Raw genomic sequence first — 16,499 nt, 5'->3', positions numbered from 1 at the left:
CCAGCAGAATAGTGAGTGCAGCTCTGGAGTATAATACAGGATGTAACTCAGGATCAGTACAGGATAAGTAATGTATGTACACAGTGACTGCACCAGCAGAATAGTGAGTGCAGCTCTGGAGTATAATACAGGATGTAACTCAGGATCAGTACAGGATAAGTAATGTATGTACACAGTGACTGCACCAGCAGAATAGTGAGTGCAGCTCTGGAGTATAATACAGGATGTAACTGAGGATCAGTTCAGGATAAGTAATGTATGTACACAGTGGCTGCACCAGCAGAATAGTGAGTGCAGCTCTGGAGTATAATACAGGAGAAGTAATGTATGTACACAGTGACTGCACCAGCAGAATAGTGAGTGCAGCTCTGGAGTATAATACAGGATGTAACTCAGGATCAGTACAGGATAAGTAATGTATGTACACAGTGACTGCACCAGCAGAATAGTGAGTGCAGCTCTGGAGTATAATACAGGATGTAACTCAGGATCCTTACAGGGTAAGTAATGTATGTACACAGTGACTGCACCAGCAGAATAGTGAGTGCAGCTCTGGAGTATAATACAGGATGTAACTCAGGATCAGTACAGGATTATTTGGACCTGGAGACTTCATTATTTAGGGACATTATATCTGTGGAATGCCTGACATTGAGGTAAATGAACACATTACAGCTGTTAGGCCCCTTTAAGAGACAAAATGATATTGGAATATGTTGTGTAATGGGTCCGGGTGAATCTCAGCTCTGGAGCATTATTAATAGCTTCTTCCTCAGATAAACAAGACATAAAAATAGCCTCAGTAAAGTCAAGAGCGTCGCCCCCACACGGATTAAGCGTGCGCTGTGTGTGGACATGGGACATCTATCACGGTCTGGGTGGTCCAGGTGTTGTCAGCGCTGCCATAGTGATCAGACAGAGCTCTATATACACTGGGTGTCTCTCACCCTGAATACATGTGTAATGGGTGTCAGTGCACTTGATGGCGGAGCACTAGGTTCAGCCATCAGTTTGGGGTCTGTTCACATGAATGGACTGAGCTGCAGTGCTCAGTACGGCTGCGCTCTTGTGAATGACATTGTGCTGTACAATGATGGGGCTCCTTCATTCTGCTGTGTGGTGGGGTTCCCTCTGGTCGGACCCCCACTACCTCAGCTGAACGTCCCAGGAAAGCCCTTTAATCTGGAATCAGTGTAACCTTTGTGTCTTGCAGATCCTGGACGGGTTATATCTGGGGAACATACGGGGTGAGTATGACCCAAAAGTGAGAACTAAAACACCTCCCGGGTCCAATATACCTGGAGCTGTCACAGCCGTGTAAACTCCACCCCAATGATGGGCATATATACAGTATATATAGTGCCCTCCAATAATAACTCCACCCCAATGATGGGCATATATACAGTATATATAGTGCCCTCCAATAATAACTCCACCCCAATGATGGGCGTATATACAGTATATATAGTGCCCTCCCATAACAACTCCACCCCAATGATGGGCGTATATACAGTATATATAGTGCCCTCCAATAACAACTCCACCCCAATGATGGGCGTATATACAGTATATATAGTGCCCTCCAATAACAACTCCACCCCAATGATGGGCATATATACAGTATATATAGTGCCCTCCAATAACAACTCCACCCCAATGATGGGCATATATACAGTATATATATAGTGCCCTCCCATAACAACTCCACCCCAATGATGGGCGTATATACAGTATATATAGTGCCCTCCAATAACAACTCCACCCCAATGATGGGCGTATATACAGTATATATAGTGCCCTCCAATAACAACTCCACCCCAATGATGGGCGTATATATAGTGCCCTCCAATAACAACTCCACCCCAATGATGGGCATATATACAGTATATATAGTGCCCTCCAATAACAACTCCACCCCAATGATGGGCGTATATACAGTATATATAGTGCCCTCCCATAACAACTCCACCCCAATGATGGGCGTATATATAGTGCCCTCCAATAACCACTCCACCCCAATGATGGGCATATATACAGTATACAGTCATGTGAAAAAATTAGGACACCCTTTGAAAGCATGTGGTTTTTTGTAACATTTTTAATAAAAGGTTATTTCATCTCCGTTTCAACAATACAGAGAGATTAAAGTAATCCAACTAAACAAAGAAAACTGAAGAAAAGTCTTTTCAAGATCTTCTGTAAATGTCATTCTACAAAAATGCCTATTCTAACTGAGGAAAAAGATAGGACACCCTCACATGTATTCCCTCTTAAATTGGCTCAGATCTCACACAGGTATATCACACCAGGTGCACATAATTAGTAGATCGTTACTCTGCATGTTGAATGAGGCTTGCCCTATTTAAACCTCAGACATTTAGTTTGGTGTGCTCCTGACTGTTGAAGTGAGAGTGAGCACCATGGTGAGAGCAAAAGAGCTGTCAGAGGACTTCAGAAAAAAGATTGTAGCAGCCTATGAGTCTGGGAAGGGATTTAAAAAGATCTCAAAAGATTTTGAAATCAGCCATTCCACTGTCCGGAAGATAGTCTACAAGTGGAGGGCTTTCAAAACAACTGCCAACATGCCCAGGACTGGTCGCCCCAGCAAGTTCACCCCAAGAGCAGACCGCAAGATGCTAAAAGAGGTCTCCAAAAACCCTAAAGTGTCATCTCGAGAACTACAGCAGGCTCTGGCTACTGTTGATGTAGAAGTACATGCCTCTACAATCAGAAAGAGACTGTACAAGTTTAACTTGCATGGGAGGTGTGCAAGGAGGAAACCTTTGCTTTCCAAGAGAAACATCGAGGCCAGACTGACATTTGCCAGAGATAAAGTTGACAAAGACCAGGACTTCTGGAATAATGTTCTTTGGACAGATGAGTCCAAAATTGAATTATTTGGACACAACAGCAGAGGACATGTTTGGCGTAAACCAAACACAGCATTCCAAGAAAAGAACCTCATACCAACTGTGAAGCATGGAGGTGGAAGTGTCATGGTTTGGGGCTGCTTTGCTGCAGCAGGACCTGGTCAGCTCACCATCATAGAATCCACGATGAATTCTACTGTGTATCAGAAGGTGCTTGAAGAACATGTGAGACCATCAGTTAGAAAATTAAAGCTGAAGCGGAACTGGACCATGCAACATGACAATGACCCAAAACATACTAGTAAATCAACCAAAGATTGGCTGAAAAAGAAGAAATGGAGAGTCCTGGAATGGCCAAGTCAAAGTCCAGATTTGAATCCCATTGAGATGCTGTGGGGTGACTTGAAAAGGGCTGTACGTGCAAGAAACCCCTCAAACATCTCACAGCTGAAAAAGTTCTGCATTGAGGAGTGGGGTAAAATTTCCTCAGACCGATGTCGAAGACTGGTAGATGGCTACAAGAACCGTCTCACTGCAGTTATTTCAGCCAAAGGAGGTAACACTCGCTATTAGGGGCAAGGGTGTCCTATCTTTTTCCTCAGTTAGAATAGGCATTTTTGTAGAATGACATTTACAGAAGATCTTGAAAAGACTTTTCTTCAGTTTTCTTTGTTTAGTCGGATTACTTTAATCTCTCTGTATTGTTGAAACGGAGATGAAATAACCATTTATTAAAAATGTTACAAAAAACCACATGCTTTCAAAGGGTGTCCTAATTTTTTCACATGACTGTATATAGTGCCCTCCAATAACAACTCCACCCCAATAATGGGCGTATATACAGTATATATAGTGCCCCCCAATAACAACTCCACCCCAATGATGGGTGTATATACAGTATATATAGTGCCCTCCAATAACAACTCCACCCCAATGATGGGCATATATACAGTATATATAGTGCCCTCCAATAACAACTCCACCCCAATGATGGGCATATATACAGTATATATAGTGCCCTCCAATAATAACTCCACCCCAATGATGGGCATATATACAGTATATATAGTGCCCTCCATTGGAAACATATACCATGCCAAACAGAGCACTCTGTATAGATGGAGTGCACTGGGCACCATTAGGTGGGTTTTCTCTTGTGAAGTGATCACTGCGCTGCTTTATCTTATCTGGGTCATTTCTCATTCTAGATGCCGAGGACAAGGCGTCTCTGAGCAGACACGGGGTCACACACATCGTGTCTGTCCACAACAACGCCAAGCCCCTCCTGCCGGTGAGTATTCGCCGCCATCCGCAATGGCGGCATTTTATTTGTATTTCCTGCAGTTTAAATTGTGCCCAACCATACACAAGCTGTGATCACTCCCATTATTCCTCTATTCAGGAGTACACATTCTAATTGCATTCTAAATGTATTCCTCCCATCATCCCCAACCCCAGGAGCTCACAATCTATTCTTCCTATCTCACACACAGTGTATTACTCCCATCATTCTTGACCCTAACAGCTCACAATCTAATCTACCTAACTCACACAGTGTATCACTCCCATCATCCCTGACCCCAGGAGTTCACCTTCTTATCTATCTCTATTACACACAGTGTATCATCACTCCTATCATCCCTGACCCCTGGAGTTCACCATCTTATCTACCTCTATTACACTCAGTGTATCTTCCCCTGCAGAGTTTTTTCTTTTCTCCTTTTTACTCTGTGGAGTAAGGTTCTCTGATGTCAGAGTGAGGCGGAAGAAGATTGTCTTCTCCCCCCCTCTCTACTATTTCAGAAGCTCATTCTCCTTCAGTTGTCCCTCAGTTCACTCCTTGTTCTGAGAGTTGCTGATGCCTTAGTGCTGACACGGTTGTGCTCACGCACGATACTGTGCTGACGCTTCTGAGAAACACTCCTAGCTGACGCTACCTGCTAATCCTCCAGCCGCATCGGCTGCTGCTGCTATCCGCTATTTTCTTCAGTAGTTTTTTTCTGATTTGTTTCTAATGTCTTCTCCGGGTTCAGGGAAGGTGCCCTCTTCAGGACGGAAGGCCTCTTCCAAACGCAGGCACCTGTCATGTCTGGGCTGTGGCGCCTTGCTGCCTGACGACTATATCTATAACAAATGTCAGAGTTGTCGCCCCCCCCCCCCCCTCCAGATCCTGTGCCCCATTCTCTGGACATGATAACTTGGGTAAAAGAATTTGTGGGCAAGTCCATAACTGACGCATTAACCCAGAAAAGACCTAGACATAGTTCTCCTAGGAAATCTTTGTCTTTTGGAGAAGACCTGATGATTGTTGATGAAGCCCATTCCTCGGCTTCAGATAGTGAAGATGAGGACTCTACCACCCAGATATTCCCGGTGGAAAAGGTTGAGCGACTATTGAGATCCATCTGGTCAAGGGACCAGGATGTTGATCACGGCGAAGCTTCTACATCCACCTCTAGGGGGCCTGCGGCCTTTAAAGTGGAAGCTCAAATGTTTGATGATAACTAAATGGAAGCATCCAGAGAAGGGACCGGTAAAGGGTTCAGAACCTTATACCCCCTAGTCCAAAGTCAACTGGACCAATGGGGTCCTCCTCCCAAGGTGGATTTAGCCATATCCAAGCTGTCAAGACACACTGTGGTTCCCTCTGAAGATGGTTCTAATCTCCAAGATCCACTGGATAGAAGAGTGGAATGCACTTTAAGAAGAAGCTATTTTGCGGCCTCCGCCTCAGTTGCAGTTGCATCTTCAGAGGTTGCTAACTTTCTCAGGAAGAAGCTCCTGGAAATTCAAACAGATGTAGACTCTGGTGTGGCTAGAACTGATATCAGTTCTCAGTTCAGGTCTGCTCTTTTGGGAGCTGATTTCTTGAGTGAGGCAGTTTCTCAACAGCTTAGGTTGGCTTCAAAGTCGATGGCTCTTTCTGTGGCCAGTAGAAGACCCCTCTGGCTCAGACCCTGGAAGGCAGACAATGCCTCTAAGTACAATCTCTGTGGCCTCCCTTACGAACCAGGGAGACTATTTGGGTCTGAGCTAGATAGGATTATGGAGGGACTCTCTGATAAAAAAAGGAATGTGTCTCCCTCAGCAATCCTCTAGAGGGAGAGAGGTAGGCAATTTAGGGGATCCAGATCCCAACCCTACCATAGATCCCGTAGATGACAAAGCTCTCGCGGCAGAGGAAATCCTCGCACCCAGGACCCTAAGGAAAAGAAGTCGAGCCTTTGACGCCATCTTTACTCCTCCAGCAGATCATATTGTAGACCCTCTTATTCCCCCCGGCTTGCTCACTGCTATAGGCGGACGTCTCCGCCATTTCCCAAAAAATTGGGAACACAGAATTTCGGACCAGTGGGTCCTTCAAGTTATAAGAGAAGGGTACAGAATACGTTTTTCAGCTCCTCCTTCTTCAATGTTCGTGAGGACCTCACTCCTCTCTCCTGTAAAACAGGCGTACTTAGAACAATCCATCCTTCTTTGCCTACAAAAGGAAGCGCTAGAGGAGGTGCCCTCTGCAGAGAAAGGATCAGGGGTGTATTCCCCCATGTTTCTTGTACCCAAACCGGACGGGAGCTGGCGAATAATAATAGATCTTCGTTACCTGAACCGTTTTATAACCCAAAAGCGGTTCAGAATGGAGACCATTTGCTCGGTCATAGAAGCTCTGCAACCAGGGGACCTCATGGTCACCATAGACCTCAAAGATGCTTATCGTCATGTACCTCTTCATTGGGATCACAGAAGATACCTACGGATTGTTGTCTCTCTCAGGGGCACTGTCAGACATTTTAATTTTGCTGTCCTGCCTTTTGGAATCTCTTCACAAAGGTTATGGTCCCTATAGTGGCAGCCTTGAGGCTAGAGGGTTTAGAGATTATTCCTTATATAGACCACTAGCTACTAAAAGCCGACTCTCTAGATATATTGCAGAACCATCTTCATGGGGCTCTTACTTTTCTCCAGCATTTAGGCTGGATAATAAATTGGGAAAAATCCAAAATGATACCGGCAACATCAAGAAGATTCTTGGGGTTCATAATAGACTCCTCTCGGATGACTCTCTTCCTCACTCCGTAGAGACGCCAGAAGGTAATCAGAGCTGCAGTGTTTCTAATGGTCCCCCGTGTGGTTTCCATCAGAACCTTGATGAAGTTGTTGGGCCACATGTCAGCAACTACAGAGGCAGTCCCTTGGGCACTAGCACACTTGTGCCCTCTTCAGTCAGAAGTGTTTTTTTACACAATAAAAGCACACAGAGCTATGGGGACTGGATACTGCAGATGTGCTAGCGGCCATCTAGCAACCCATGTCCTCAGCTCTATACACAAGTCCAGGGCAAGTGATAGTTCGCTCAGACAATATGATGACAGTATTCTACATAAACAGACAGGGAGGAACGAGATCTCAACCTCTGCTCCAGGAAGTGGGATTGATCCTGTCTTGGGCAGAGAAGAACCTTACCCACCTGGCCGCAGTTCACATCAGAGGAACTCTTAATGTGGTGGCGGATCTTCAGGTACCAGACGAGTGGTCCCTAAACCAAGAAGTCTTCCATCAGATTACACAACGGTGAGGAATGCCAGAGATCAATCTTATGGCGACAAAGTTCAACACCAAGGTGGACAGATTCTGCTTCCTATACAAGGAGGACAATCCTTGGGCGGTGGATGCTCTGTCCATTCCATGAAGGTTCAGGCTGGCCTATGTATTCCCTCCAGTTTCCATGATACCAACAGTATTGATGAAACCCATGCAAGAACAGACCTCAGTGATTGCCATAATACCCTTCTGGCCGAAGAGGTCTTGGTTCAACTAGCTCAGACACATGAGCCAGGGGCAATATTTGAAGCTTCCCCTGAGGTAGGACCTAGTACATCTGCCTAGACTTGAAGAGTCTCAACCTGACAGCCTGGAGGTTGATCACCCCCTTCTTCTTGAGAACTTTATCTCATTACAGATCGGTATCTACCAACAAAGCCTATTCCAAAATCTGAAGGATTTTTCTGCAGTGGTGTGCCCTAAATGTGGTGTCCTCATTGGATCCCCCTCTTTCTTCCATTCTCCAGTTCCTACATACCTCAGCTTTGTCTGCAGTTTTGGGCAAGCCTTTTTCTAAGGACTCTCTAATCAAAAGGTTCCTTAAAGGAGCCAAAAGACTGCAACCTAGGATCCTGATCCCTATACCTCAGTGGGATCTGTCAGTCGTGCTCAGTGGGTTATGCTCTCCCCCCTTTGAGCCCCTTCAGAGTGTGGATTTAAAATTCTTGTCTTGGAAAACCTGTTTTTTGCTGGCCATTTCTTCAGCAAAGAGAATCGGAGAATTGCAGGCCTTGGCTGCTGTGGCGCCATGTGCTCTATTCTTACCGGATAGAGTCCTCCTGCGGTTTCTCCCAACCTTTGTTCCTAATGTACCTTCTTTCTGCAATTTAAACCAGGTAATTTCTTTACCTGTTTTTTTATACATCTCCAGTGTCGGAAGAAGAGGAGGTCCTACAGACCCTAGACGTTGCCAGAAGTATGAGAATATACCTAGAAAGAACTAAAGACTTTCGAAGATCTGAGAATTTTTTCATTCTTTTTGCCGGAGAGAACAAAGGTCTTAAAACTTCTAAACCGACATTAAGCCGTTGGATCAAAGAAGCCGTCAGAGAAGCTTTTGTCGCTCAGGAATTGGCGCCCCCGGCTTTTGTCCACACTCAGTCTACCCGAGCGGTAGCTGCCTCTGCGGCTGAGAGGAGCCCAGTACCTTTGGAGCACATTTGTGCTGCGGCCTCGGGGAGTTCCCACTCTACATTTGTAAGCCATTAAGGAGTTCAGAACACACCGCCTTTGGCAGGTCGGTCTTGAATTCAGTTCAGCTGGAGGACCCTCCCTTATAGGTTCTCTTCTTGCTAAGTCCCCAGTTGTGCTGCTGTTGGGACGTAAGGGAATCGTTAATTTCTAACAATAATTTGTTTTCCCTTAGTCCTAACAGCAGCACACGTATATCCCTCCCTCTAATTTTTTGTTTGTTTATTACTTAACATTTCGCACGGTGTGTGTGTTTGGGGAGGCCTTTATAAGGGCCTATTTGGTTAATTATCACTTTATTTAGATTTAGTTAATAAAAGTTCCACCTGTCCTAATTGTCCACAGGGGCAGTAATACCCCAACTGTGCTGCTGTTAGGACTAAGGGAAAACAAATTATTGTTAGAAATTAACGATAATATTACTGCAGAGTGTTTTTCGGACACTAGAGGATGGTATTACAGCACAATATTACTGCAGAGTGTTATCTGGACACTAGAGGGCGGTATTACTGCACAATATTACTGCAGAGTGTTATCTGGACACTAGAGGGCAGTATTACAGCACAATATTACTGCAGAGTCTTTTCTGGACACTAGAGAGCGGCATTACAGTACAATATAACTTCAGACTGTTTACAGGACTCTAGAGGGAGGTATTGCAGTACAATATTACTGCAGAGTGCTTTCAGGACACTAGAGGGTGGAATTACAGCACAATATTACTGAAGAGTGCTTTCAGGACACTAGAGAGCAGTATTACTGCACAATATTACTGCAGAGTGTTTTTTGGACACTAGAGGGTGGTATTACAGTACAATATTACTGCAGAGTGCTTTCAGGACACTAGAGGGCTGTATTACAATATTATTGCAGTGTTTTCTGGACACTAGAGGGCGGTATTATTGCACAATATTACTGCAGAGTGTTTTTTGGACACTAGAGGGCGGTATTACAGCACAATATTACTGCAGAGTGTTTTCAGGACACTAGAGGGCGGTATTACAGCACAATATTACTGCAGAGTGTTTTTTGTACACTAGATAGTATTACAGTACAATATTACTGCAGTGTTTTTTGTACACTAGATAGTATTACAGTACAATATTACTGCAGAGTGTTTTTTGTACACTAGATAGTATTACAGTACAATATTACTGCAGAGTGTTTTTTGTACACTAGATAGTATTACAGTACAATATTACTGCAGAGTGTTTTTTGTACACTAGATAGTATTACAGTACAATATTACTGCAGAGTGTTTTCAGGACACTAGAAGGCGGTATTACTGCAGAGTGCTTTCCAGCCACTACGGGGCAGTAATCCTCTGCAATAACAGACATAGAATATGATTTCAATGGAGAAGATCCGGCACAGGCTGCAGATAAGAACTATAGGCAGAAGCATAGAGACGTTCAGACACAAGTGTCATGGAGCAGGCGGCGCAGGGTCATATCCTGTCAGTCGCCGATCTTTGATTTCTTGATGGTGCGACTGATGAGGATTATTTCAATGGAAAGATGTTATATGAAGAAATCACCATTTTAAGGGCTGAGCACAGGATATTCTACTGCTGGGACCCCAGTGATCATGTGTAGCTGAGCAGCGTCCCTGCAGCGCCCCCGCAGGAGAAAGGGAGTATCACCCAGTTCTCATTGAGACGAGCACTCAGTGTAGCCATTCTCCTCTCCTGCTAAACGTCCCACAAAACGTGCCCCTAATCAAGGAGGATGTGAAATAGGACGTCCCCTTTAAGCTGTTCCATCTAACTAGATCCAGAGATGAATGGTTGGGTGGCAGTGACTATCAGGAATGTCTGCTCTCCTTGAACATCCCTCAGGTGTCCCCCCAAATACCTGCTGCTGTATTTGGGGGACAGCTGTAGGACGATTATTTTGGGGAGCTCAGTTACTTGTGATTGGGGTCAGTGTCCTGCGGTCCTTCCCAGAGCATCTCCTCTGCTCTCAGCCTCTGCAGCTGTTTCCTTCCCTCCTGTCTCTGGGAGAAGCAGAGACATCTGGAGAGGATGCTGCGTCTCATCCTCACGACCACGACTCTGCGGTCCCTGCCCTCAATCTCTGCTCGATGTGTTACTCAACCAGCCACCCCTTCCTGTTCCTATTTCTCCTGCCACACACCGGGGGCATGATGTAAGATGCGGCAGCTCGGGGCAGGTTATTAATACTTCTGCAGCAATCCCCTGTGCAGTAATGAAACGCATGAGCAGCGCCACACGAGCACTGAATTGTGATGGACACACAGGGGCAGGGCTCGTTACAGTGTGTCAGAACTGTGTCTTATAATATGCTTGGCTCCTGGGTGATTACCACATGGCTAGGATAGATTCATATTCAGCAACTGCAAGCAGAGCTATTGAAAACTGTAAGGAAGGAAAACCAGAACAATGCAAAACTACAGCTGAATGAGATACCATCCATAAGCGAGTTACCTACAGCGCCCCCATAACAGTGACATCCACAGCCCCCCCCATAACAGTGACATCCACAGCCCCCCATAACAGTGACATCCACAGCGCCCCCATAACAGTGACATCCACAGCGCCCCCATAACAGTGACATCCACAGCGCCCCCATAACAGTGACATCCACAGTGCCCCCATAACAGTGACATCCACAGCGCCCCCATAACAGTGACATCCACAGCGCCCCCATAACAGTGACATCCACAGCGCCCCCATAACAGTGACATCCACAGCGCCCCCATAACAGTGACATCCACAGCGCCCCCATAACAGTGACATCCACAGCGCCCCCATAACAGTGACATCCACAGCACCCCCATAACAGTGACATCCACAGCGCCCCCATAACAGTGACATCCACAGTCCCCCCATAACAGTGACATCCACAGCCCCCCCATAACAGTGACATCCACAGCGCCCCCATAACACTGACATCCACAGCGCCCCCATAACAGTGACATCCACAGTGCCCCCATAACAGTGACATCCACAGTGCCCTCATAACAGTGACATCCACAGCCCCCCCATAAGTGATATCCACAGCGCCCCCATAACAGTGACATCCACAGTGCCCCCCATAACAGTGATATCCACAGCCCCCCATAACAGTGACATCCACAGCCCCCCTATAACAGTGACATCCACAGCGCCCCCATAACAGTGACATCCACAGCGCCCCTATAACAGTGACATCCACAGCGCCCCTATAACAGTGACATCCACAGCCCCCCCATAACAATGACATCCACAGCCCCCCCATAACAGTGACATCCACAGCCTCCACAGCCCCCCATAACAGTGACATCCACAGCGCCCCCATAACAGTGACATCCACAGCCCCCCATAACAGTGACAACCACTGCCCCCCCATAACAGTGACATCCGGAGCCCCCCCATAACAGTGACATCCACAGTGCCCCCATAACAGTGACATCCACAGCCCCCCCATAACAGTGACATCCACAGCCCCCCCATAACAGTGACATCCACAGTCCCCCCATAACAGTGACATCCACAGCGCCCCCATAACAGTGACATCCACAGCCCCCCCCATAACAGTTACATCCACAGCCCCCCCATAACAGTGACATCCACAGCCCCCCCATAACAGTGACATCCACAGCCCCCCCCATAACAGTGACTTCCACAGCCCCCCATAACAGTGACCTCCACAGTGCCCCCATAACAGTGACATCCACAGTGCCCCATAACAGTGACCTCCACAGTGCCCCCATAACAGTGACATCCACAGTGCCCCCATAACAGTGACATCCACAGTGCCCCCATAACAGTGACAATTCACAGTGTCCCCATAACAGTGACAATTCACAGTGTCCCCATAACAGTGACATCCACAGTGCCCCCATAACAGTGACATCCACAGTGCCCCATAACAGTGACATCCACAGCGCCCCCATAACAGTGACATCCACAGTGCCCCCATAAGTGACATCCACAGCCCCCCTATAACAGTGACATCCACAGTGCCCCCATAACACTGACATCCACAGTGCCCCCATAACAGTGACATCCACAGTGCCCCCATAACACTGACATCCACAGTGCCCCTATAACAGTGACATCCACAGTGCCCCCATAACACTGACATCCACAGTGCCCCTATAACAGTGACATCCACAGTGCCCCCATAACACTGACATCCACAGTGCCTCCATAACACTGACATCCACAGTGCCCCCATAACAGTGACATCCACAGTGCCCCCATAACAGTGACATCCACAGCCCCCCCATAACAGTGACATCCACAGCCCCCCATAACAGTGACATCCACAGCCCCCCATAACAGTGACATCCACAGCCCCCCCATAACAGTGACATCCACAGCCCCCCCATAACAGTGACATCCACAGCCCCCCATAACAGTGACATCCACAGCCCCCCATAACAGTGACATCCACAGCCCCCCCATAACAGTGACATCCACAGCGCCCCCATAACAGTGACATCCACAGCGCCCCCATAACAGTGACATCCACAGCGCCCCCATAACAGTGACATCCACAGCCCCCCCATAACAGTGACATCCACAGCCCCCCCATAACAGTGACATCCACAGCCCCCCCATAACAGTGACATCCACAGCCCCCCCATAACAGTGACATCCACAGCCCCCATAACAGTGACATCCACAGCCCCCCATAACAGTGACATCCACAGTGCCCCCATAACAGTGACATCCACAGCCCCCCCATAACAGTGACATCCACAGTGCCCCCATAACAGTGACATCCACAGCCCCCCATAACAGTGACATCCACAGCCCCCCCATAACAGTGACATCCACAGTGCCCCCATAACAGTGACATCCACAGTGCCTCCATAAGAGTGACATCCACAGTGCCCCCATAACAGTGACATCCACAGTGCCCCCATAACAGTGACCTCCACAGCCCCCCCATAACAGTGACATCCACAGTGCCCCCATAACAGTGACATCCACAGCCCCCCATAACAGTGACGTCCACAGCCCCCCCATAACAGTGACATCCACAGTGCCCCCATAACAGTGACATCCACAGCCCCCCATAACAGTGACATCCACAGCCCCCCATAACAGTGACATCCACAGTGCCCCCATAACAGTGACATCCACAGTGCCTCCATAAGAGTGACATCCACAGTGCCCCCATAACAGTGACATCCACAGTGCCCCCATAACAGTGACATCCACAGCCCCCCCATAACAGTGACATCCACAGCGCCCCCATAACAGTGACATCCACAGCCCCCCCATAACAGTGACATCCACAGCCCCCCATAACAGTGACATCCACAGTGCCCCCATAACAATGACATCCACAGCCCCCCCATAACAGTGACATCCACAGCCCCCCCATAACAGTGACATCCACAGCACCCCCATAACAGTGACATCCACAATGCCCCATAACAGTGACATCCACAGCGCCCCCATAACAGTGACATCCACAGCGCCCCCATAACAGTGACATCCACAGCCCCCCCATAACAGTGACATCCACAGTGCCCCCATAACACTGACATCCACAGCCCCCCCATAACAGTGACATCCACAGCCCCCCCATAACAGTGACATCCACAGCCCCCCCATAACAGTGACATCCACAGCCCCCCATAACAGTGACATCCACAGCGCCCCCATAACAGTGACATCCACAGCCCCCCATAACAGTGCCAATCTTATTATTATGATTATTGTTATTTTGCAGCTTTTCGCTTTCTACATCAGGCAGACATCACCCGATACTCGGCTTGTGCTGATGGAGAACTTTATATATCTGTGCTTTACCCTCTAGTACAATTCCTTTAATCCGGCAGCTATATTCCACAAGATGGGTAGCAGAGGACTGCTCTGAGAGCGGAGGCAGCCCCCTATTTTTGGGTAATCAGTATCAGTCTCTATGTGCTTCATGCTCATTGTGTTACCCGGGGGGGGGGTGATAATCTGGAAGGTGTGATGCTCTGGGTCCGTCCCTGTGCCGGATTACAGGAATTCTATGGTCTGTATAGCTTTGTGTCTGTTTACTGTGGGGGGGCAGGTGACCCCACATAGATCTCCATGATGTGTCCCTTCTGTCTTGCAGGACATGACCTATCTGTGTATAGCGGCCTCGGACTCCGAGCGGCAGAACCTGTAAGGACCCCCATGCGCCTCCTCATGTCACTGCAGATAAGTTTCATTTCTTCAGCCTGTAGTCACTGCGGTTGTCGCAGCCACTTGCTGGAGGAAGGTTGTCAGTTTCAGTGGAAATCCGAACTGGTGTTTCCTGCAGTGCCGGGGCCCAGGAGTATCAGTATGACAAGCTGAGAGTGCTGGGGCAGCTTCTGGCCTCAAGAGCTTGTAATCTAATATTACTGTGATGCCGCAATGTGCAGGGAATTCCAATATAGCGATTCTCTCCTATCTGTGATCCGGGGCCAAGTAGGGGCCAAGTAGGTAAACATTAACTTGACTTTCAATGCATTTTGTTGAGTATTTAATGGGTTAAGTGAAGACTTGCTGCATCTGTATATATGGCTTTCAGGCTGGAGGCCTATGGTGACCAGCAGGGGCCACACACCAGACACCTGACCATTATCCTGCTCTGGACACTTTTTAAAGGGGCAGTCACCCCATCATATCTACACTCCTAATAGGACATTATTTGAGATATCTTAATCAGACAATCCCTTTAAGACCTCACAGGACGCGGCCCGAGCCCCCACTGTCAGTATCTCTATGGCTCTGTGGGGGCTGCAGGTGACGGCAGAGAAACGGTTACCCAATAAGTGGCTCTGCTTCCAAGAACAAACACTTCCTCGCCTTTCCTCCGAATCTGCTGCTCCTCAGCCTCACTGTCTGACCCTCCAACCACTTCCCCTTCTCCAAAACAACCCCTCCGCCGCCTGCAAATCTGGGCCACCCCTGACATGGTTAACTCTGCAGATTATTACACCCCTGACCTCTCTAGAGATCTGCAGAACATCGCTCTATGCTCTCTACCTCCCGACATATACATAATTATATACTCTGCAGATTATTACACCTCTGACCTTGCTACAGATCTGCAGAACATCGCTCTGTCCTCTCTACCTCCTGACAGATACATAGAGATAGACCCTGCAGATTATTACACCTCTGACCTCTCTAGAGATCTGCAGAACATCACTCTGTCCTCTCTACCTCCTGATAGATACATACTGATATACCCTGCAGATTATTACATCTCTGACCTCCCTAGAGATCTGCAGAACATCGCTCTGTCCTCTTTACCTCCTGACAGATACATAGAGATAGATTCTGCAGATTATTACACCTCTGACCCCTCTAGAGATCTGCAGAACATCGCTCTGTTCCCTCTACTGCCTGACAGATACATAGTAACATATCCTGCAGATTATTACACCACTGACCTCTCTAGAGACCTGCAGAACATTGCTCTGTTCTCTCTACCTCCTGACAGATACACAGTGATAGATCCTGCAGATTATTACACCTCTCTAGACATCTGCAGAACATCGCTTTGTCCTCTTTACCTCCTGACAGATACATAGCGATATATCCTGCAGATTATTGCACCACTGACCTCTCTAGAGTCCTGCAGAACATCACTTTGTCTTCTTTACCTTCTGACAGATACATAGTGATATATCCTGCAGATTATTACCCCCCTGATCTCGCTAGAGTTCTGCAGAACATCACTCTATCCTCTGTACCTCCTGACAGATACATAGTAACATATCCTGCAGATTATTACACCACTGACCTCTCTAGAGACCTGCAGAACATCGCTCTATCCTCTCTACCTCCTGAAAGATACATAGTGGTATATCCTGCAGATTATTACACCACTGACCTCTCTAGAGATCTGCAGAACA

The 16,499-nt window shown here is 47.4% G+C and overlaps 1 protein-coding gene across 1 annotated transcript in view; it reads left to right on the top strand.

The window, feature by feature from the left end:
- LOC122920979 (dual specificity protein phosphatase 22-A-like) overlaps positions 1-16,499 on the top strand; it is a 36,242-nt gene that overhangs the window by 1,182 nt on the left and 18,561 nt on the right. The window contains exons 2-4 of the mRNA XM_044270839.1: positions 1,214-1,247; positions 4,079-4,161; positions 14,726-14,775. Coding sequence (XP_044126774.1) covers positions 1,214-1,247; positions 4,079-4,161; positions 14,726-14,775 — 167 coding nt within the window. The remainder of the gene's footprint in view (positions 1-1,213; positions 1,248-4,078; positions 4,162-14,725; positions 14,776-16,499) is intronic.

This window comes from Bufo gargarizans, chromosome 10, assembly GCF_014858855.1.
Source record: "Bufo gargarizans isolate SCDJY-AF-19 chromosome 10, ASM1485885v1, whole genome shotgun sequence".
Taxonomy (NCBI): Eukaryota; Metazoa; Chordata; class Amphibia; order Anura; family Bufonidae; genus Bufo; species Bufo gargarizans.
Note: the sequence above shows the minus strand (reverse complement) of the source record. Positions and strands in the feature narration are given on the sequence as shown.